At 50.0% G+C, this 22,357-nt stretch overlaps 1 protein-coding gene across 2 annotated transcripts; it reads left to right on the top strand.

Annotated features, from left to right (window-relative positions):
- Window positions 1-37: 37 nt before the first annotated feature.
- On the top strand, window positions 38-21,439 carry GPRC5B (G protein-coupled receptor class C group 5 member B). Of its 2 annotated transcripts, XM_039255877.1 has the most exons (5): window positions 38-166; window positions 1,632-1,713; window positions 8,137-9,150; window positions 18,442-18,554; window positions 19,894-21,439. In XM_039255877.1, exons 2-5 carry the CDS (start codon window positions 1,680-1,682, stop codon window positions 19,936-19,938), a joined length of 1,206 nt encoding a protein of 401 aa, XP_039111808.1. In that variant the 5' UTR covers window positions 38-166; window positions 1,632-1,679; the 3' UTR covers window positions 19,939-21,439. The 2 variants fall into 2 exon arrangements, with proteins under 2 accessions (XP_039111808.1, XP_039111809.1); XM_039255878.1 differs by lacking the exon at window positions 1,632-1,713.
- Window positions 21,440-22,357: the final 918 nt, after the last annotated feature.

The raw sequence follows: 22,357 nt of genomic DNA, 5'->3' as shown, positions 1-22,357 counted from the left end.
GCGCCCGGCCAGGGGGCGCCTCGCGCGGCAGCGGCTCGCGCGGGCGATGCAGTGAGACGGGGCCGGCGGGCGGGCGCGCGGGGCGGGGGCCGCAGCCGCGCTGCAGAGATGTGACTTGAGGCCGAGAACCAGCAGGAGCGTCGGCGCTGCGTGGCCGCGGGAGTCGGTGAGTGCAAGCCGCGCCGACGGGGTGGAGGGCGCTTGGAGGACCCCAAAAACTTTTCCCGCCGTGGACTTGGGAGAAGTGGGAGTCTGCTTCCTGTGCCCTTCTGAGCACCCCCAGGGGGTTAGTCGGCTGGGGGAGATGGGGGTAGAGGGTGGGGGGAACCACAGTGCGGCGGGAGAAGAGACGCAGAGGGCGGGGCGGGGGGAGGGGAGGGCTGGAGACCTTGGTGGGGGGTGCTGTGTACCCGGACCAGCTGGAGATCCAAGGCTCTGACGGGGGTCTGGGGGCCACCACAGGTAAAGGGCAGCTGGGAGTAGTGAGAAGGAGTTCAGCCGTACCCGAGTAACTCGTCGTGTGAGGGGAGCCGCGGGCAGGTCCGGGGGCCGCGTGGTCAGCGTGGGGGCTGACCGCAGACAGGGCAGACGAAGCTGGGGGCATAAGGATCCGGCTCTGGGGGTGAGCTGCCGCACCTGCCGCGGGGGCTGAGGGCCAGCCTCGCAGCCGATGGTGCCTGCGCACTACGGGACAAGGGGGGGGGACACTGCGGGGGGAAAGGGGCAGAGCACAGACCTGGGGCCGAGGGACAAATGAGGGGCGGCTGCATACAATGGCGGGGGTTTGGCGTTTCTGTTCAGGCCAGGCTGGGGCTGAGGACTAGCCCTGTGCTATGTATGGTGCGTTCGCTGCCCTTGGGGGAAACAGGTTACCAGGCCCGCACATCCCGGGATCCCTACCGCCCGCACCCGCCTTGGCCCGGGGGAGCTAGTTAAGCAGCCTGGGAGCGCAGCGCCGACCTTGCCACAGAGGACGGCCCTAGCGCAGCCTGAGAGTTCGTTGCCTGGCCCTTGCTCTGTCACACTCAGGCCCGGCCAGTCTCCCCCTCCCAACTCGTCCCCGGTTCGCTAAGGGGGCGGCTCCTTGGAGCGCGGACAAAGGCCCCTGGAGTGTGGCGGGCAGCGGCATCCCTGTCTGGGGCCCCAGCCCACGCGCCACACTGGCTGCCCAACTGCGCCAGGATTGTGGGGGGGTGGGGGGGAAGCACTTGAGCAGCGCCCAGGAGGACCTGGGGGTCCTCGAAAAGACAAGAGAAGTGAGGGAAAAGTGAAGGAAGGGCCTGGCAACAAAAGCCACGGAACTTCAGCCAAGAAACCTTGATTCAGAAGTTTCTTCGGTGGGCTGGGGGGCTTTCGCAGGATTCAGACTTCCAGTTCTGCAGCATGCAAATCGCATGTAAATAGAATGCAAATCATCATCTGTTGGTTGGGAGCCCTCCACGAGGTCAGTTTTGTAACTGGGCTGCGGAGTGAAGGGTTTTCTATCTGTTCCCTGCTCTAAGTCTGAAAAGGGGTCAGCTGAGTTGAGAAGGAGAAAAATGGAAGGGGAAAGGAGTCGCCATTTGGGGCAGGCAAGCAGCCTCGTTAGAAAGAGAAGCTCAAAATCTTTATTGCTTCATTTGTTCTTTCAGTAAATGTTCCAGCCACAGAACTGGGTCTGGGGCACTACAGTGTAGAAAATGGACAAGCCCCCACTCTCAGGGGACTGGCCAGGTGGGTGAACAAACACTAAATAAGTAAATAAATAGTAAGCAGATAATACCTTCTAATTGGGATAAGGGCTGCCAGGAAAATGAAAACGGGGATGTCAAATAAAGTGGCCAGTGTTGGTGTATGTATGGAAGCCCATTCTCAGGGGTGATATTTTTGTGGAGCCTGGCAAGGTGGAGGGCCTGCCACTGAGAGATCTTGGGGGACCACTGCGCAGGCAGAGGGCACTGCAAGTGCAAAGGCTTGGAGGTGGGAATGAGCTTAGAACTGAACAAAGGCCATTGTGGCTGGAGCTCTTAAGCAGATGCGGAGGGGGTGAGTGGGAGAGGGGATTGTAGGGACCAGCCAGACCACCATCTTTTGGGCCATGGAAAGGAGGCTAGGTTTTATTCTCCTTGGGCCAGTGAACCCTTGGAGGATTTCGAGTGGGAAGCCAAGGGATCCGATTTTTTAAAAGCCTCCCTGACCTCCACATGGAGATGGAAAGCAGCTCCCCTTTCAATGCCTCTGGGGATGAAGAAGCTCGGGAGCTTCTGAGGGGCTTCATACAGCCTGTGGGGACAGCTGTGAGCCTGTCCTGCCCTGTGAGCCCACTTGAGGAGCGGCTCAGGTTTTAAAATTCACTCCCCTCCTTGAGGTATTTCTAGTGCACCCTAAGCGGCCCCCACCCAGAGTCCTTGGCCCCGTAAGCACTTCACGCTGAGCTTCCTGGGGGGGTTCTGAGTTAGTCACATTTTCTTCTCGGAATTACTGCCTGAGAGGAACCATCCACCCCAGAATGGACAGCCAAGGATGCAATTTGCATTTAAATGATTGCTTTTATTTACAGGATTGGAGCTGCTTTGCATATTCATGGATCACGGAGCTTGTGCTCTGGCAGCCCTGTTTACTAACCTAGGAGGCTTATTAAATTCGAGGGCCCCCAAATAGGCTGGTGGTCTGGAAAGCATTGGGAATGAAGATTATGAGATGGTGTAACTTGGAAAAGATATCAGACAGTGAGATTGTGGGTCTGGGAAAGAGTTTAATGTCAGGAAACCTTGTAACAGTTTAATCTCACAGGGCAGGAAATGCACCATCAGCTGTAACGGGAGTGGGCTGGGACACAGTGTAATGCTGGGGTGTGTGGGGAGACTGGCTCCACAGCCTCATCCTGGCTTTCTGCCAGACATGGGGTGAGGGCTCAAATCAGAGGTGCAGTGGAAAGGCCCTGGGTCAGGAGTTGGGAGAAATGGGTTTTAGTCCATTTAGTGAAATGGCATATGAATTCCAGTAAGCCTCTGGCCAAGCTGCCTCACTTCTACCTCCATTTTCTCAACAGGAAGGACATGGAATCATGATTGTCTTTTTAGTAAGACAATTATTGTGCCAACAATTAAGGTGCCGAGCACCTTGCTGAGTATTCATATACTTTTCACACCAGCTTTGTGAAGGCAGCCACTATCTTTATCTGTGTTTTATAGAGGAAGAAACTGAGGGTCAGAGAGGTTAAAATAAAGCCCCATGTCACATCGTTATGTCTGGCTTCACTCCTACTGAGGTCTTCTACTCTGGAGGAGATTGATGGGTGGGTATATTCTGTGCCAGGCATTCATGCAGGTACCGAACTACTAACTATGCCCAGGAATAGGAAAGCCCCCTTCCCACCTGCTCAGTTTTCTTTTTCTTTCCCTTCCATGTTCTAGCACCTCCCCACATCTTTAGAGAAGATAGGTTTAAGATGCCTCTGATCTGCTGGACACTGGAAGGGGCCTCAAGGTAGAGGATCAGTGATCTCCTTAGATCCCTGCTGTATCTAAGGGATCTTAGATCTTAGTGGCTGAAGAGAGGCCAGTCAGAATGGTGTGCTGAGAATGGTATTGTACATCCTGTATGTCGTTTCATATGGGTAGTGGGTAGGTGAGGACGCTAGTTTCCCAAGAGAATGGCCAGTGTCTGGTCTCTGGGTGTCCTCCCTCTGACTTCTTGACAGAGAGACGGGGTTTCAGGACACCCAGGATGACCTGGGCTTCCCATGGGAAAACCTCCTTCACAGTGAGGCTTCCACTTAGAGCACCTGCTTTGGGTTTAGAGGTTCTTAGGGCAGACTACCACCAAAGACATCTCCCCTTCACACCGCCTCAGAGATCTCTTTGCTTGGCATGATGAAGGAGGCCGGAAACCGGTGGTGGACAAACACTTGGGCGAACCGCCTTCCTCCCCCATCTCCATGGCAGCTGCTCCTCCTGGAAAAAAACAGTCAGGAAAGTTAATAACCTCAGTCGAGGGAATATTTACCAATCATTTCTGTTTATTTAACAGCATACCCTGTGTCAACTACTGTCCTAAAACTTATCATTTTAATCCTCACGCAACACCACATGTTGGCTACTGTTAACACCCCTATTTTGCAGATGAGGAAAACTGAGGCAAGAAAGGTCCAGTCAGCCTCCCAGGGTCACCAGGTACCAGCAAGTGTCAGGGGCAGGACTCGAAACCAAAAGAGCTCACTCGGAAGTTCACCCTGCGTGATGGGGGGCAGGGCTGGGAGAACCAGCCCCGAATGTGGCCTTCAGGCAGGCAGCGCTGTCCTTTCTCACACAAGGAAACTTGCCTGCATTCTTTCCAGCCTCTACAGGCCCCAGCTCGTGGAGAGATGGAGAAATGGAGCGTGCTGCTCCACCACCTGCCGGAGGCTTCTGGCCCCTCTGCGGGTGGGGGTGGTGGACAGAGAGTGAGAGTGAGAGAGAGAGAGAGAGTGTGTGTGTGTGACAGAGAGAGAGATAGTGTATTTAAGAGCCTCTGAATGAGTCACATTTCTGGGAGCCTGGCTGGCAGCAAAGGTAATTAGTATGTGAGCCGAGGCTTGTGCAGTCACTCACATTTGTTCATTACTCCTTTTGAGGAGCTGCACGCCTCCGTCCCTTGGGTCTGTTGCCATATATTCATCCCGTCCCAATCCGCCTTGCCTGCGGCTGACGTGAAACCTCTAATCTAGCATTGTTCAGTTTGGGATTCCTGGAGCACTGCTCTTTCCCTGGGGTGGGGATGCAGGTGGGGGTGGAGGGGGGAGCACTAAGTGGCTGCCGCAGCGGGATGGGTGTATCCTGACAGTGGGTGCCACCCGCTTGCTCTCTGGCAGGGTTGGTGAGGCAGATTGTGCAGGCACCGTGGTCCTGGCTTCCCCTGCTACTTGTATGTCTGAGCTTCTCAACCCTCTGTGTGCCCAAGCATCTGGACACACTTGGAGCTTGCGGCGGGGGCTTGTTGAAACACAGGGGGCTCGGCCCACCCTCCTGTGTGGTTCTGCATTTCTAGCAAGCTCCCAGGCAACACTGCTGGCAGGCTGAGGATCAAACTTTGACTTAACCCTTTCAGACCATCAGTTCTTTCCTCTGTAAGACTGCAATGACTGGGGTCACATGAGGGTTTGAGACCATCTATTTAAAAACTTTTTTAATGTTTATTTTTGAGAGACACAAGGGAGGGGCAGAGAGAAAGAGAGACACACAGAATCTGAAGCAGGCTCCAGGCTCTGAACTGTCAGCACAGAGCCTGACGCGGGGCTCGAACCCTTGAGCTGTGAGATCATGACCTGAGCCGAACAGGTCATGGACGCTCAACCAAATGAGCCACCCAGGTGCCCCCGTTTGAGACCATATTTGTCCATTCATTTGTTCAGCAGCTGGGTTGTGAGTCCTGCCCATGTGCTGAGTACTAGAGCGTCTGTGCAGAATGACAGACAAGGGCTTGGACATGGGAGAGCGGGGACAGAACAAAAGGGTAATAAAATATTTGGAAATTGTGACACATGCTACAAAGATGAAAATCAAAAGCACTGGCATCGAGCTTAGTGGGGGCAGGAAAGACCTAATTTAGATAGACGGGCCAGCACAGGGCTCGCTCACAAGGTGACATTTCTAGAGCCCCAGTCTGTAGTGAGAAGCCCAAGTAACAATAGTACAATTGTTTGCCTACTGGCTCCACCACTTTCTAGCTGTGTGACCTCAAACAAGCCAGCTGAACTCCATGTTTTATTTCCTGTAAAATGGAAATAACAATAGTACTTTGCCGTGTAGTGTCATTGTGTAGATTGCAAGTCATTACCAAATGTGAAGTTCATAAGACTGTGCCTATGGTATTGCAAGCACTATGCGTTAGTTCTTGTTGTCACTATGGCAGAAATGAAAACTCTGGAGGGTAATTCTGAATCCCCCAGAGATCCTACTTGAGCCAGAGTCTGCTTCATTCTCAGGCAGAGTGTGGCCCTCCTGGTCATCCTAGACATTGTTCTGTAGAGTGGGGTGGCTGTCCCCTCATGGGCACCCTTGACAATGATAACAATCCACTTAAGGCAGCTGGATCGCACTAAAACTTCTGGCTGCCATTGGTTGCATCCACATGCCTAGATGCTGGGGAGGGAGGACATCCTGGAAGAAGGAGGCCACATGATGTGGGAGGAATCATAGAACTTCTTTGTTGGCAAGTAACACAAACCCAGCTCAAACTGGCTTAATACAAAAAAGGGAAGTTAACTGGCTGGATGAATAGTGGCCGGACCATGACTCTGACTGCCAACCCCGGGCGTGCATCCTCACCCCTAAATTGCTTGAGTGGGATGCTGGGATGCATGTTTAAGAAGGGTCTCTTGCCAGATGCCTTCTGTTCTGGGCCTGCCTTCTCTCATCTATAGGCAGAGGTGATGATCCCTATAGCACCAGGCTACTCATTCAGCGTCATCAATAATTTATCCCAGTCAATGGCTTCACGGCCAAGGCAGGATCAGTGCTGCTCATGGGATCCTGTAAAGGAGCAGAGAGAGAGAGAGAGAGATGGTCGATGCTGCATTTACTTAAGGAAGCCCCAGGGATGAGCGGAGCTATCTGGAGGTGGCTGGTTACAGCCTCACTCCTGTGCAGCTAAGGCAGTAGGTCCAGCCTGGGCACCCTGGAAATGACCATGAGAGCAGAGCTGTGTAGGTCATGACTTTCTGAAGGCCAGGTTCCCTCCAAAAGCAAGAGCTGGTGGCAGTGGGGTAGAGGAAAGAGTCCTAGTGAATAAGTCTGTCGTTCATTCAACATTTACTAAGCATCTACTTTGTGCCACACTGTGTGCTAGTGCTTCAGTCCACCAGTGGGTTCATCATGGCGATTTTGCATCCCTACCCCCACAGGGGACATTTGGCAGCATCAAAAGATTTTGGGGTTGTCACAGTTGGGGGACTGGGTGTGCTATGGGGATCCGGTGGATAGAAGCTAAGGGTGCTGCTGAATATCCTACGATGCACAGGAGAGCCCTCACAGCAAAGAATGGTCAGACCCAGAGTGTCAGGGATCCCAAGGTTGAGAAACCCTGGTCTACCCTGATGATCTAGGCAGTGTCCCTGTGCTCCGGCATCTTGCAGTGGAGAAAGGCAGGGAAAAGAGGAAAAAGAGAATGAGAGAAACACACAGCCAAGGGGGGAAAATACAGAGATGATTAGAGCAAAGAGAGAAATAGACAAGAGGCTCTGGTGAAGAGAGATGGGGCTGTGACCTTGGCCAAGGTCTCAGAGGGTGACATGGGCAGGGAGATAGGGGGGCGATTTTCCACTCAAAGGGGTCAGGAGTGTTTAAGCAGAAGGAGCAGGAGGGGCAAGATGGGACTTGGGTTAAGCCCATTTGCTGTGGCTGCTGTGTGGAGTCCAGAAAAAGCACCAAGGGGGATTCTGCAGGCACCTGGGGATAGACGGACGGAGGTGCAGTGAGGATGGGATCTCTGGAGATCTTTGGGGGAGGTCTGAGGGGAGAGGGAGAGGGGGAAACCAGGAAAATAGTTCATTTTGGATATGCTATGTTTGAAATGAGGGCATGCTTCTAGGAGCTTGGGCGAGTGTCCTAACCTCTCGGAGACCCTGTTTTGTCACCAGGGTAAGACGGGATGTGCCTAGTGCCTGGCTTCAAGTGGGTAAAGTCATGGGTAAATACTAGCCGTTACCATTGAGAGAGTGAAAGGAGTCAGTGCATACCATTCTCAGCACAGTGTTAGTCTCATGGCTGTCTGTTTAAAGTTTTGTTTTCATTCCCTCATTTTTGAAGAGGTCAGACACAGCACAGAATATAAAAATCAAAGAATACAAAAGAGTATACAGAGAGAGTGAATCTCTCTCTCACCCTCTTCTCCAACCACTAGCAGTGATGATTCATGATTGTTCACTGCGCCTGACCAAGGCGGCAGATGGGAGCTGAAATCTAGGTCCTGCACCCCACCCCCACTCCAGGGGCTGTGCTGTCCGGAGAAAGGGGTGCCTTTTTCTGTCCTGTCAGAGGTAACTTACGGGCTAGCAGGTTTAAGAGGTGGGTCTTAAAAAGAAGTCAGGAAAGTGGGAATCTGACAATGAATTGGTCTTTTTCTCCCTCTAAACTTTTTCTCCCCCATCCTCAATATTCCGGACGTTTCTGGTGTCAGAGAGAAAGATGAGAACCCACCACGTGCTCGCCTTCCTCCTGCTCTTCGTGATCGCCTCCGGGGCCTCTGAGAACGCAAGCACTTCCCGGGGCTGCGGACTGGATCTCCTCCCTCAGTACGTGTCCCTTTGCGACCTGGACACCATCTGGGGCATCGTGGTGGAGGCGGTGGCCGGGGCGGGCGCCCTGATCACGCTGCTCCTGATGCTGATCCTGCTGGTGCGGCTGCCATTTATCAAGGACAAGGAGAAGAAGGACCCCGTGGGCCTCCATTTCCTCTTCCTCCTGGGGACCCTGGGCCTCTTCGGGCTGACGTTCGCCTTCATCATCCGGGAGGACGAGACTATCTGCTCGGTGCGCAGGTTCCTCTGGGGCGTCCTCTTTGCGCTCTGCTTTTCCTGCCTGCTGAGCCAGGCGTGGCGCGTGCGGAGGCTGGTGCGCCACGGCAAGAGCCCGTCCGGCTGGCAGCTGGTGGGCGTGGCGCTGTGCCTGATGCTAGTGCAGGTCATCATCGCCATCGAGTGGCTGGTGCTGACCGTGTTGCGCGACGCGAAGCCCGCCTGCGCCTACGAGCCCATGGACTTCGTGATGGCCCTCATCTACGACATGGTACTGCTTGTGGCCGCCCTGGGGCTGGCGCTCTTCACGCTGTGCGGCAAGTTCAAGAAGTGGAAGCAGAACGGGGCCTGCATCCTGGTCACCGCCTTCCTCTCTGTGCTCATCTGGGTGGCCTGGATGACCATGTACCTCTTTGGCAACGCTGAGCTGCGGCACGGAGATGCCTGGGGCGACCCCACTTTGGCCATCACACTGGTGGCCAGCGGCTGGGTCTTCGTCATCTTCCATGCCATCCCTGAAATCCACTGCACCATTCTGCCGGCCCCGCAGGAGAACACACCCAACTACTTCGACACGTCGCAGCCGAGGATGCGGGAGACGGCGTTTGAGGAAGACGTGCAGCTGCCGCGGACCTACATGGAGAACAAGGCCTTCTCGATGGACGAACACAACGCAGGTAAAGTGATCGCCGCTCCGCTGGGCTGGGGCTCTGGGGCCGTTTGCCCCAAAAGGACTCCCTTCTTTCTCTCTAGTGGGGGATGGGTGGTGCCAGGGCCAGTCCTGGAAGATGGGAGCCCACAAACTGGCCCCTGTACTATAAGTGGCCCAAAGATGGGTTTTTACTTAGCGTGTTTTCCTATCAATTGCCACCTCATTTAAATATAAAAACCCAGGTTTCTCTTCTCTTTTGAAAAGTCAGCTCTGGCAATGCTGGGTTGACATTCCCACCTGGCAACAATTGTCTGGAGCTGATGGCCCCGTGTGTGCTGGAAGGCCCTCCCTCTCAAGAGTTGTGGCTGCTCCTTTTTTTATTTTTTATTTTTTTTAATTTTAATTACAGTGTCATTAAGGTGCAGTGTTATATTAGTTTCAGGTGCACAATATAATGATTCAGCAGCTCCATACGTTGCTCAGTGCTCATCAGGACAAATGTACTCTTAACCCCCCTCAACTATTTCACCGCCCCCCCCCCCGTAACTGTTCTCTATAGTTAAGAGTCTGTTTTTTTGGTATGTCTCTTTGTTTTTCCCTTTGTTTGTTTTGTTTCTTAAATTCTACTTATGAGAGAAATCATCCAGTATTACATGTTTCTCTGACTTAGCATTACACTCTCTGGATCCACCCATGTTGTTACAAATGGCAAGATTTAATTCTTTTTTATGGCTGAGTAATATTGCATTGTATATACACCACACGTTCTTTATACATTCATCTATTGATGGACACTTGGGCTGCCACTGTGGAAGACAAGTATGGAGATTCCTCAAAAAATTAAAAATAGAACTACCCAATGATCCAGTAATTACACTCCTGGCTATTTACCCAAAGAATATGAAAACACTAATTCAAACGGATATATGCACCCCTATGTTTATTGCATTATTATTTACAATAGGCAAATTATGGAGGCAGCCCAAGTGGCTGTTCCTTTACATGGGGATCCACTTTGTGTTTACCACACTCCCCACCACCTGCTATTGCTCCTGAGTGGCTATAACATATTAACATTAGTTCTTTGGCTACCTGGAAGTGTTTGAGTTTGTAGTCCAAGTGCTAGATGGATGCAGGGGATATTGGGAGCAATACTTGTGTCTCCTCCCCACTTTCCTCATCAGGAGTATATGGATTGGGCTCTGGAGTCAGATGTCTGGATTCAAATCCAGCCTTTGTACTTCCTAGATGTGTGGCTTTGAGCAAATTGCTTTACCTCTCTGAATCTCCGTTTTTCTCATCTGTAAAATACAGACAAAGGGAATGTATGTCTAGAGCTGTTGTGAAAAGTAACACACCGAGTGTCACATGCTGAGGGTCTCCCCCAGGACTTGGCATGCTGGATGTGTGTCTTGGCTGGGTTCCCCTGAAAGCAGAGCCTATGACTCGGTTGCTGGCTTACCTGGGAGGTGTCCCCTGCAAGGGAGAGGGAAGGATAACGACACCGAGAAGGCAGAAATGCCCAAACAAGTGTATCAGTGTGTTGGTTACTGCTGTGGGCAGCTGGCTCTCGGTCCTGCCAGGGATTCGTGTAGATCGAGCCTCAGACTTGATCTTTGAAATCAGGAGCCTATAGCATCTGCCACCAATTCCTCCATCGTCCACCCTCATGTGTGTCCTCTGTCTCCTATTCCCATAGCTACATCTGCCATTACTCCAGCTACAGAAGTTTGTTGGCTTCTGAGGCATAAAGGCAGAGATTTGGTGGGCAGTAGAGGTGGAGGCTGTCTGGGTACCCAGGACTGTCCACCACCAGTGCAGCGGGATTCAGAGGTGGACCTAGAGGTTGTGATGCAGGCACTCAGAGCCCCTGCTGTAGATGCTTCAGAAGTATCTTTAGAATCATTACTTCGAGTGATTTGGGTAGGTTCCCAGCACTTGAGATTAAATAAAATAGCCTTTTCTCAGTTATCTGAAGATTTATTAGGGGCTACAATAATAATAGCATTAATAGTAGTAGTAGCAGCAACAGTAGTAATTGTTACCTAGTATAGTCATTGTTTATTGAGCATTCACTCTGCCAGGCACTATGCTAAGGCTTTAACCTCTATTTTCTCTTCAGCTCTCACCTATACCCAGTGAGATAGTTCCCATTACTATCTCTGTTTTACAGATGAATAGATGGAGACCCTAAGAGGTTCAGTGACTTGCCCAAGGACATACAGCTAGGAGATGGCCCATTCCAGATGGTCATGGTCCCCTTTTCAGTGATGCTCACCAGGCACCTGGGCAATGTTCACCACCCAGTCATATTGCAGACTCAACATTGTTGGGTTGAGTGCTGAGTGCAGCCTGCCTGTCGCCTGCAGGCAGGGGGAAGCACATCGAGCCATCAGATCCTCCAGGTCCACCCAGAGCCCTCCTCCACACCTGGATGTGCCCAGCTTCCTGTGTACTCCCAAATCCTGTCCAGACCCACAGGAAGGAACATCAGTGGCCCCAACTGTGGACAGGGCTGGAAACCCTGGTGTGGTATTTATCAGAGCTGTTTCATTCTTCCTAGTAAGCCCCAGGCCAGCAAGCCCATGTTTGTCAAAGGATTTAGCAGGAATAAGTGTCAGCTCTGGTGGCGCTGGAGGAAAAGACAGGAGTCAGGATGGGGATCATCAGTGGGAGCTTAGAGGGCCCTCCAGCGAATGTGATGAGCAGAGGTCAGGAGCCTGGCTAATTCCTGGGGTTCTGGTGGAGCCCCCTCTTCCCTGGCTCCTCCTGGAACAGGATCTTCTTTATATGAGATCCATGGACTCTCCTTGGACCTCAGAGGTAGTAAGAACTCCTGAAATGGATGTACATTTTTGTACATTCATTGGGGTAATTTTGTCTGTAACCTTGTCAGATTCTCAAAGCTGTCTGTGAAGCCCAGAAGGTTAAGATTTAGTGTTATTGAACCTGATAGTCTAGTTTACTTGCAATAAATGGAGATGCTAGAACTACCCAAGTATTGGGGTCTTCAAAAGTAAGAATATTTAACCTTAGTTGGTGTTTGCCATGGACCAAGGACCATCCTGAGCATTTAATAGTGGCTAATCTCATTTAATCCCTACAATAACTCATTGAGGTCCATTTTGCAGATAGGAAACTGAGGCACAGAAAGGCTATACATCTTGCTTAAGAGGCAGAGCCAGGTTTGAGCCCACACAAGCTGGATCCAGAGTCCACATGCTTGATTAGTTTACCACAGAATTACTCATCCCTTGGGGCACCTCAGTGCCTCAGATGGTTAAGCATCAGACTCTTAAGTCAATTCAGGCCATGATCTCACAGTCATGAAATCATTGAGCCCCATGTCAAGCTGTGCTGAGCATGGAGCCTGATTAAGATTCTGTCTTTCCCTCTGCTCCTCCCCCACTCACACTTGCTCTCTTAAAACAAACAAATAATAAATATTAAAAAAATAGAATACTCCTCTCTTATCAAAGCATTTGAGTGGCCCTTATGTCACAGATGTGCCAGGACTTTGTGCCTTGAGGAGACAGGGTTTATCAGTCTAATTTTATAGAGAAGGAAACTGAGTTCCAGGGGTAACAGGTAACTTGTCCAAGCTCACACTGTCACAGCAGGGAAGAGGGGGCATGTTGGTTTTCTACTATATGCATCTTTTCTTGTGAAAATGCAGCCAGTACTTCATATGTACATAAGATCCAGGGACAAAGGTTCTGGGACCCAGGGTGGTACCAGCAGTATCATGGCTGGTACTCTGGGTGATGGGGGGCCTAGGGGTATGGTCACACTCCCCTCTATTTCACTCTCTGACACATTCTAAAGTCAAGTAACTTGTCTTTCTATCCCTTCTTTTCCAAAACAAAACACCTATATTATTCCCTTTCAGTGACAAAAAATAATAATTACGTAGAAGTTTCAGTAAGTAAAAATAACAAAAATTGTTCAAAGTCCCATTGCCCAAAGGCAGCTGCTGCTCTTTGCTCCCATCTTGCCAGACATTGCTCAGTGAGCACACATAGTCTCTCTCTCTCCCACTCTCTTTCACACACACACACACACACACACACACACACGCACACACACACACACACACACACACACACACACACACACAAGGCCATAGAGCAGTTCTTAACCTAGCTCTACATTAGAATCACTTGGACAGCTCAAAAAAATGACCAGTGCCTGCCCCCTTGTTCTGACTGGATAAGTCTGTTTAGGTTTAGGGGGTTTTTTTGTTTTTAAATTTTTTTAGTGTTTTATTTATTTTTGAGAGAGTGATAGAGACAGTGTGAGCAGGGGAGGGTCAGAGAGAGAGGGAGACACAGAGTCCGAAACAGGCACCAGGCTCTGAGCTGGCTGTCAGCACAGAGCCCGATGCAGGGCTCGAACCTATGAACCATGAGATCATGGCCTGAGCCAAAGTCAGACTTAACCAACTGAGCTACCCAGCTGCCCCTGGGCTTAGGTTTTTTAAACTCTCCCAGTGATTCGCAGATGTAGCCACCAATGTATGCAGTGTTGTGCAGTGTGCTTGCTTAAATCAGCATTGTATCATGGACGGAGGCCCTTCCAGGCCAGTGACTGGAGAGCTATAGAATCCTTTTCATGATGTTGAGCTTTCCATCCTTTTTCTGATCCTCAGCTGGTGCAAATTCCACTTGTTTCTGGCTTTCCATATAAGCAGTGCTATAGTGAACATTCATCTCTGTGCCCTTGACCAATTAACTTCTTAAAAGAAAAATTCCTAGGGCCGCCTGGGTGGCTCAGTCAGTTAAGCGTCCAACTTCGGCTCAGGTCATGATCTCATGCTTCGTGGGTTCGAGCCCCGTGTTGGCCTCTGTGCTGATAGCCAGCTCAGAGCCTGGAGCCTGCTTCAAATTCTGTATCTCCCTCTCTCTCTGACCCTCCCCTGCTCATGCTGTTTCTCTCCTTCTCAGAAATAAATAAAACATTTAAAAAAAAATTTTTTTTTAATTTTTTTTTTTTTAATTTCTAGGAGAGAGAGAGAGACAGCGTGAGCAGGGGAGGGTCAGAGAGAGAGGGAGCCACAGACTGAAACAGGCTCCAGGCTCTGAGCTGACAGTCAGCACAGAGCCCGACGCGGGGCTCGAACCCACGAACCGCGAGTCATGACCTAAGCAAAAGTCGGACGCTTAACTGACTAAGCCACCCAGGCGCCCCTAAAAAATTTTTTAAAAATTCCTAGACATTCTTAAAAGAGTCTACACCTTTAAATCTTGATATATATTGCCAGATGGTTCCCCAGAAGTTAAACTGATTTACTGTCTCCCCCCTCCCCCGGCTTAATAACTCTTTGAGAGCCCCATTCTCGTTTCCTCATTTCTTCCCCAACCTTGGATGTTATCAGACATAGTTTTAATAGCCCTGTTTTGGATCATCCCAAATATGCTTCCACCAGAATTCACCTGGGACCAATGGGACCAGGCGGGGGGACCCCAGGCAAAGCTCATATAGACTAAATTGGAGTCCTGACTAGGATTGCCTTTGTTCTAGAGACCCTTGCTTTGCTGGCTGGGAACATCTGGGCATGCCTCCTTGTCTCCGTGAGAACAGCTGTTGTCGTCTTTAGTGCTGACCTCAGCCAGCTTGTATTTTCAGGAACCATCCCCCACAAACGGCCTTGCCCAGGAGCTATGGTTGGCCCTGTTTCTTTTGCATTTTAGCCAGCCAGTCTTTTGGGCTCTCCTTCCTTGAGAGTCAAGCCCCAGTGCCCTCTGCTGCCATATTTCCATCCCCAGAATGAGACCCCAGGCAAATACCACTTCATCAGCCTCCCACTTGTTAATAAGTATCAACAAGGCATGAGGTATGTGATAAAAGATTAAAATGCAGTGAAGGATGTAGCACCTCAGATCACATCTGGGAAAGTGTTAACAAGGCATATTAAATGTTCACCTTTCAAAGGAGCAATAAAGAAAGGGCTCTTTTTAGGGGATTTGGGCTCTCAGATCTCATTAGGATAAAGGGTGATTTAAACTCTGACTTTAGCTTCCTGGTAGAAGGTCCTGAATCAGCTTTGAGGGAGGACCAATCTAGCCTCACTTTAAGCGTCTGGGTAAGAGAAGACTGGGATTCAGCCTGTAAACTTAGATTCCTGTGGGGACACTTTTATGGATGAGCCCTGCTTGCCTTTCACAGCTGACCCAAGGTCAAAGTGGAGTGTTAGTTGGGGCACTTGACGTTGCAAGTAATAAAACTGATTTGAATTGGCTTAAGCAAAAACAAAACAAAATAACAACAACAAAACACTAATGTACTGGAAATCAGCCTCCAGGTATCATTAGATCAAGGAGGCGCGAGTGATGACTACAGTTGGTCTTTCTCCATCTTTTGGCCCTGTTAGCATCATGGCAGCCCAAAACTCTAGGCTTGCACAGAGTCCCAGTGGAAAAGAGGACCATGCCCCCCAGGATGCTTGAGCAAAAATCCCAGAGTTAGCTTTGATTGGAACTGATTGTCGTTCCCTGAGCCAAGGAGTGTGGCTGAGGAGATGTGATGCCCTGATTGGTCAGGTTGAAATGTCAACCTCAGGCCAGGGTAGAAGGCAGTCGTAGCCAACACGCAGTGGGCTAGAATATGGGAGAGATGTTTACCAGAGGAGAACCACAAATAACCACTACAGAGAGGGGCCCTTGGGCCAAGGCACCCCACAGATGGCCAGTAGAGTCGAGCCTTTGTTTCTTGGAGGAAAATGTGTTGGGGCCAGATTCTCCCACCACAGCTGGCCGGGTATCTGCATTATCAGGAGATCTGTACTGTTCATGTTCCCTCTCTTCCAGCAGGCATCAGTTAGGAGACTAGTATGAGGCCATGAACTATCTCCTCTGGCCCCTGATGCTGCTCCCTGCTCCCCCTTCTCTGCTCCCTGGGAAAGGTATCTAATGAGCTGCTTGAAGTGTGGAGGGAGACGCTAAAGCAAAAACTGTACCGATGTCTAAGAACATTTGTTCAACCTCAGTTTCTTTGGTGTAGCTTGGGCTGAGCTGCCCTTCCCCCATGTCACTTAAGTTCAGGTTGCTTATGGGATGCCTGGGTGGCTCATTCAGTTGAGTATCTGACTCTTGCTTTCCACTCGGGTCATGATCCCAAGGTTGTGGGATCCAGCTCCATGTCAGGCTCTGTGCTGAGCATGGAACCTGCTTAAGATTCTGTCTCTCTATGTCTGTCTGTCTCTCCGTCTCTCCCTCTATCTCTCTCTCCCCCTCTCCCCTCCCTGCCTCTTCCACTTTCTCTAGCTCATGTTCTTTCTTTCTCTTTCTCTCCCTCTTAAAAAAATTGCTTCCAAGTAACTGAGTGTGATGGTTAAAAACAGCATTTGGAGCCAGTATGGTGTTAAGAACGCAGATTCCCGGGGGGCCTGGGTGGCGCAGTCAGTTAAGCATCCAATTTTTTTTTTAAGTTTATTTATTTTGAGAGAGAGCAGGGGAGGAGCAGAGAGAGAGGGGGAGGGAGAGAATTCCAAGCAGGCTCTGTGCTGTCAGTGCAGTGCCCTGCATAGGACTCCATCCCTCAAACCGTGAGATCATGACTTGAGCCGAAACCAAGAGCTGGACACTTAACTGACTGAGCCACCTAGGTGCCTCAACCTGGAAATGAGCGTCTGACTCTTGGTTGCTCTGTTTGGGATTCTCTCTGTCTTCCTCTCTCTGTCCCTCCCCTCCTCACACTGTCTCTGTCTCTCTCAAAAATAAATGAACTTAAAACAAAAAACAAAAAAAGATTCCCTGCGTAGTTTGAATGCTGGTTTAGCCTCTTTCCAACTGTGTGACCTTGGGCTAGTAACTTAATTTCTCTGTGCCCCATGTAAAGTGGACATAAGTATCTATTATGCTATGAAAATTAAATAAATTAATATATAAAGTACTTTACACAGTGCCTGGCTCCTGGCTGGCAGTCTGTGAAGGTTCACCACATTGGTGAGGTGGTTTTGGTCCCTGCCTCAACTAATGTGTAAAAACCCCAAGTTCTCTTGCTACTTTTCAGCCAGAAAAGTGACTCGCTTCAGGGAAGACTCTGAAGTAAGGCTTTTCCTAGCAAAGCAAAGTTAGTGCCTTCAAGGAGAATGAAAAGAATGACAATGCTGTGTCACCCCTGAGATGGACTTTTGTTTTTATAGTGCCTCTACCTTCTTCATTAGTTTTTAAGACATTATTTTTTAGAGCAATCGCAGTTTCACAGAAAAATTGAGCAGGAGATCCCACATGCCCCTATTATTAACAGCCTGCATTAGTGGTACATTTGTTGCAGTTGATGAATCAAAATTGATGCGTTATTATTAACTAAAGTCCACCACTTACATTTTAGAGCTTAATCTTTTGTTTGTGCAGTTCTATAGATTTGGACCAACGGGTAATCTCATCTATGTACCATTATAGTATCAGAAAGAACGGTTTCCCAGCCCTAAAAATGCCTTGTGCTCCACCTGTTCCTCCCTGCCCCCCCCCCCCATCTTCCACGCCCCTGGCAATCATTAGTCTTCTCATTGTCTCTATAGTGTTGCCTTTAGCAGAATATCCGAGTTGGAATTACACAGTATGCAGCTTTTACAGACTGGCTGCTTCCACTTAGCAATAGGCATCTGTTCCCTCCGGGTCTCTTTGTGTAATTGAGGCTTTCTTTCCAAAAAAAAAAAAAGGAAATTTAGATCTCTACTAGCACACAGCGTATAAGAAACACCATTTCCCCACCTTTCTGAGGTTAAAAAGTGCTGACATATTCCGCCCTCTTTGCTACCACCCTCCCTTTTTTCCTGATTAGAAATACCCTACCCGGGTCCTTGGGAGTCCTTCTGTTCCCTTCCCTGTCACTTTCCCATGAAGACAACCTCTACTGTGTACCCAGTGTCCACGTTCTTAGGGTTGTCCGCCTGTGTATATTCAGAAACAGTCAACAGGGTTGACCGGTGTGATGTTGAACTTGACATGAATGATGTTTTGTGGGGAGAGAGGAAACCTTTGAAGGATGCAGAGGTGCTTCCTTGTCACTCATGGCCTGCAGAGGCTGGGGGGGTGTGGTGGGGGGTGGCTCTGGTAGAGGCTCAAAACCCTGCCCCCACCCCAGCAGCCTGACCCTGGATTCTACAAACTTCCCAACCCCACTGAGATGGGTCATGCTCCAAGAGAGCCAGAGAACAAAGCCCCTTTGTGACTTTTGTTTTGAATCTGGCTTGTGACAATGGGGAGGAGGGGGGGGGGCTGCTGGGAGCACGGTGTTGATGCAGGAGAAGAAAACAAAATTGTGGGGTTTTTTTTTTTTTTGGTGTTGTATTGCTGCTTCCCGCCTCCCTCAGCTCTCCGAACTGCAGGATTTCGCAATGGCAGCTTGGGAAACAGACCCAGCGCTCCGTTTAGAAGCAACGTATATCAGCCGACCGAGATGGCTGTTGTGCTCAATGGAGGGACTGTAAGTATCAAGAGGTGATGTTTTGGCCAGAAGCCTAAAGAGCAGTCAGTGTTGGGGGGCAGTTTCACGGGACACACTGCTCTGTGGAGGCTGCTTACGGGCCCTGCAAACATACTGGCTCAAGTTGATGCCCCTTGCAGCTAGAATGCATGCAATGCTTCCATTGTTCTTTCCCTCTCTACCCCCTTTCTCCACGCACGGAAGACCCACCTATACTTAGTTACCTGTCTGTGGATTCATTTTAAAAAGTCCCTGTTTCTTGGGTCTCTTATACCGAAGGAATTCTCTGGCTTTCATTATGCACAAGGTGCCCCTTTCTCCCCTGGAAAAGCCCATAGTTGTGAAACCCTAGCGGATTTTGCTGACATCCAACCTAGTGTACCCACCCCAACCCCCCTGTCTCTGTGCCCCAGCTGGGCACTGGGTTTCCCTACCTCCACTCCTTTAAAGATATCTTCAGAAATTGGAGTGATTATCATTTCTCACCTGCGAGCCCAAAAATAGGTTTTACTATCTGATGCCAAACAGACCTTCAGCAGAATGTCATTGTTTACATCTTGCCTCCGTGGAATTACATCATTTTGTTTCTCCAGCAATCCAAAGACACACTGTCATTCCCACATTTAATTTCCAAACATAGCTACATGCTTCTTTCAGAAACAACGCATAAGCCAGTTTACACATGTAAATTGGATTTCCATTCTTTATATCATGTGCCAATTCCATAACTCAACCTGAGCTTTTTTTTTTTTTTATCTTTTTCTATCTTTCTTTCTTTTTTTTTTTAAATGTAAGTCAGGGATGGTCTTTGATCTCCAGAGGGAATTTGGGTTTTCCTGGCCTTTTGAATGGTATGTGAGGCATTGGTTTGCACTGGTTTGGAATAGGCTCAAAGACAGACAGACTCACAGATTTGCTTTCTGAAAACCCCCTGCCATCCATTGGGCTGTTTTATTATTGGATGCCAAGAAAAGCCTGACTCGAAAGCATTTGGCCTGTGTGTTATGATAAATATGGTCAGAAAATGGCCCCATCAGTCACTCTTAAGCCCTCCTGGTCTCTTTAAGACCAGTGTGTATAAAAACACCCTAGACTTAGAAAGAGAAGTGGGTTTCTCGGTAGAGAAACCTCCATTTGGGGTGCGTGATTACAGAAAAAGGGACATGGCCTTCCCAAGAACAGAGCAATATAACACTCAGTGCTTGCTGCTTTTCTTGGGAATTACTCAGCCCATTAGGAGAAAGCAAGGGAAATTCTCTTTGGCACATTGTTAACAAACTGGTTTTGATGTTGACTTTGCAAAGCACAGAGTTCTTAGTTGTGTTATCCTTGTTTCCAGATCCCAACTGCTCCGCCAAGTTACACTGGAAGACACCTCTGGTGAAAGACTTTTAAGTTCCAGAGAATAAGAATCTCTCTTACCAATTTTATTCCCTGGCTGTGTCTTTCTTGAGGGAGAAATCAGTAGCAGTAGCCAGACAAGGCTGCCTCACAGCCAGGAGATGTAGAAATCCTGCGCAAGGGGGTTTCGTGTAAATGTGAACACTGCTGAACTGAAAAGCTAACACTGACTGCCCTCTCGCCCCCTGCCACACACACACAAACACGTAATACCAAACCAACCTCAATCCCTGCAAACTAAAGCAAAGCTAATTGCAAATAGTATTAGGCTCACTCGAAAATGTGGCTGGGCAGACTGTTTCATCCTCTGGGGGTAGAACAGAACCAGATTCACAGCCAGTGGGCCAGGCTGGTGTGGGTTAGTCGCGGCGGCCCCCCCACACCATCGCCCTCCCCAGCGAGTGCTGGGCCCCAGGTGGCCTCTTGGAGATGACTCTTGCGTTGAGAGGACTAATGGGGACTTTCCCACCAGCTTGCCTGTTGGTTTGCACGTTTCAGGGGGTCAGGAGCAGTTAAGGAGTTGTGGGTGTGATTCCAAGGTGAGGCCCGACCGAATCACGGGGTGAGCTTTCCAACCAGTTGTGGTGGAGGGACCCTGGCATGTGCCAACACAGAGAAGGCTATCTGGGAGTTGAAGTGACCATCACATTTAGAAAGTGGTGACCCACCACCATGGCCTCTATGGGCTTCTTGCTCCAGGTCTACGGCCGGGGCGGAAAACAAGCCCACCTCCCTCCTTGGTGGAGCCGTAGCCATATTCGGGCTTGGGGCAGTAGTCCCCCCCACCGCCAGCACCTCCCCACCACCCAAGCCCTTTCCCAGGCTTTTATTCCCATGCTCATTTCAAAAGCTCAGATGGACCATCAGCTTCCAGCCCCTGGGCTGCCAGGCCAGAAGGCAAGTGCCACAGCAGATTTTCCGTGATGATGTCGTGTGGCCAGGCATCCGAGGGGAGAGAGGACACCCTGCTGCCTAGCGTGCAGTGAGTTCTCCCATCTTATACGTTGACAGAGTGCAAGTTCCAGGGAGGGGTGGAGCACTGGATGGGGCTCTTGCTGCCTTTGGAGGGTGTGCGGGACATTTCTGACTTGGTTTTCTGTAAGTTTCATGAAAGTGATTCTCTTTAAAGCCCATTGTTTCTGTCATGGTTTCCATCTGTCCTAAGCAACTCATTCCTTTGTTATTTGGCATTTCGAGCATCTAGGTCATTAAAAAGCCCCATGTTCTCTGCACTGTTTGGCCAGCATAATCACTAGCAGTGATTCAAAGCAAACAGTTTTAACCTGATGGCATGAAATGTATAAGTGAGGGTGAGCCCTTTGACATCTATGCTAATGACTATGTTGCTTTTTCTATAAAACAACCCATAAGCCTTTAACCTTTAAAGAAAATGAAAAAGGTTAGTGTTGGGGGTGGGGGGGAACTGACCTCTTCATAAGCCACTATGTCTGAGCTGTTTTAATAAACCTGATTTTTCTCAAGGCCCTAGTCTCTGCTGTGTCCCGTCCTTGCCAAGTCCCCCTCCCCCATGCAACCTTGCAGAGCAATGGGGTAAACAAGGCCAATTTGGCCTCTCCTATGCGGCCAACCTCGAGTTTTCCTTCCGGCTAGCACACTTCCTTGAGTTGCCATGCATTGGGAAGGAAAAGCACGGCACCAGAATGCCACCCATACCTGACCTTTGGGAAACAGCCCCACCCCAGCCCAGAGCATGTGCTTGCTTCTAGAGAATCAGATTCCAATCCTCTCTCAGAGGAGCATCACTGGAGGACTGGAAACCTGCAGTACTGGGGAGGGGAGGGAGGGAAAGAAGCTAGGACCTGGGGTGGGGATGGGGGCGGTTGCATGCGTTCCCAGGATTCTGAGAATACAGAAATCTCCAAACACCTCGGTCCAGTCCGGTGAAAAACGACAGCATTACACATTCTTGTGCCAGGAAATGGTTGCTTACCCCCGCTCTCTGGAGTCCTTTGGAGCTCTCTGATCCCATCAGTGATTCCGTCTGCAAGAGCCCCCCCCTCCCTTGCAGAAGGGAGCAATTCACTTGAGCGTTTCCCCTCTCAGTTCTTGGTGGTCCAGGCGTATAAGGTGAGCGCAGCACCGATGGCTACAAGGGGAAAGTAATGTTTCACCAACATGAAAATGGAACCAGCTTTGAGCCACCGGAAACCTCACTTGATAAGACTTGTTTTTCCCTCCTTTCTTTTTAAATCTCTGATACGTTATTGCGCTTCTGGGTTTTGTCTTATTTTAGCTTCAAGGTTGAGAGTGGGCTGGATGCCCTCCCAACGGGGCAGAGACAGGGAGTGAGGGCAGAGAGCAGAGGATGGGTATCCGTCTTTTCTATTGACTCCACCTGAAGGGTACAGAGAGACTTCTTCAAGAGACTGTGGCCACCAGTT

The sequence above is a fragment of the Hyaena hyaena genome, unplaced genomic scaffold (assembly GCF_003009895.1).
Source record: "Hyaena hyaena isolate Hyena2069 unplaced genomic scaffold, ASM300989v1 scaffold_550, whole genome shotgun sequence".
In the NCBI taxonomy this organism is placed as follows: domain Eukaryota; kingdom Metazoa; phylum Chordata; class Mammalia; order Carnivora; family Hyaenidae; genus Hyaena; species Hyaena hyaena.
Note: the sequence above shows the minus strand (reverse complement) of the source record. Positions and strands in the feature narration are given on the sequence as shown.

Coding starts and splice junctions, on each gene's coding strand:
- GPRC5B (XM_039255877.1), top strand. CDS start 1,680: ATGGACAAGCCCCCACTCTCAGGGGACTGGCCAG. Junction 9,151..18,441: donor GATGGACGAACACAACGCAG/GTAAAGTGATCG, acceptor CGCCTCCCTCAG/CTCTCCGAACTGCAGGATTT. Junction 18,555..19,893: donor TTGTGCTCAATGGAGGGACT/GTAAGTATCAAG, acceptor CCTTGTTTCCAG/ATCCCAACTGCTCCGCCAAG.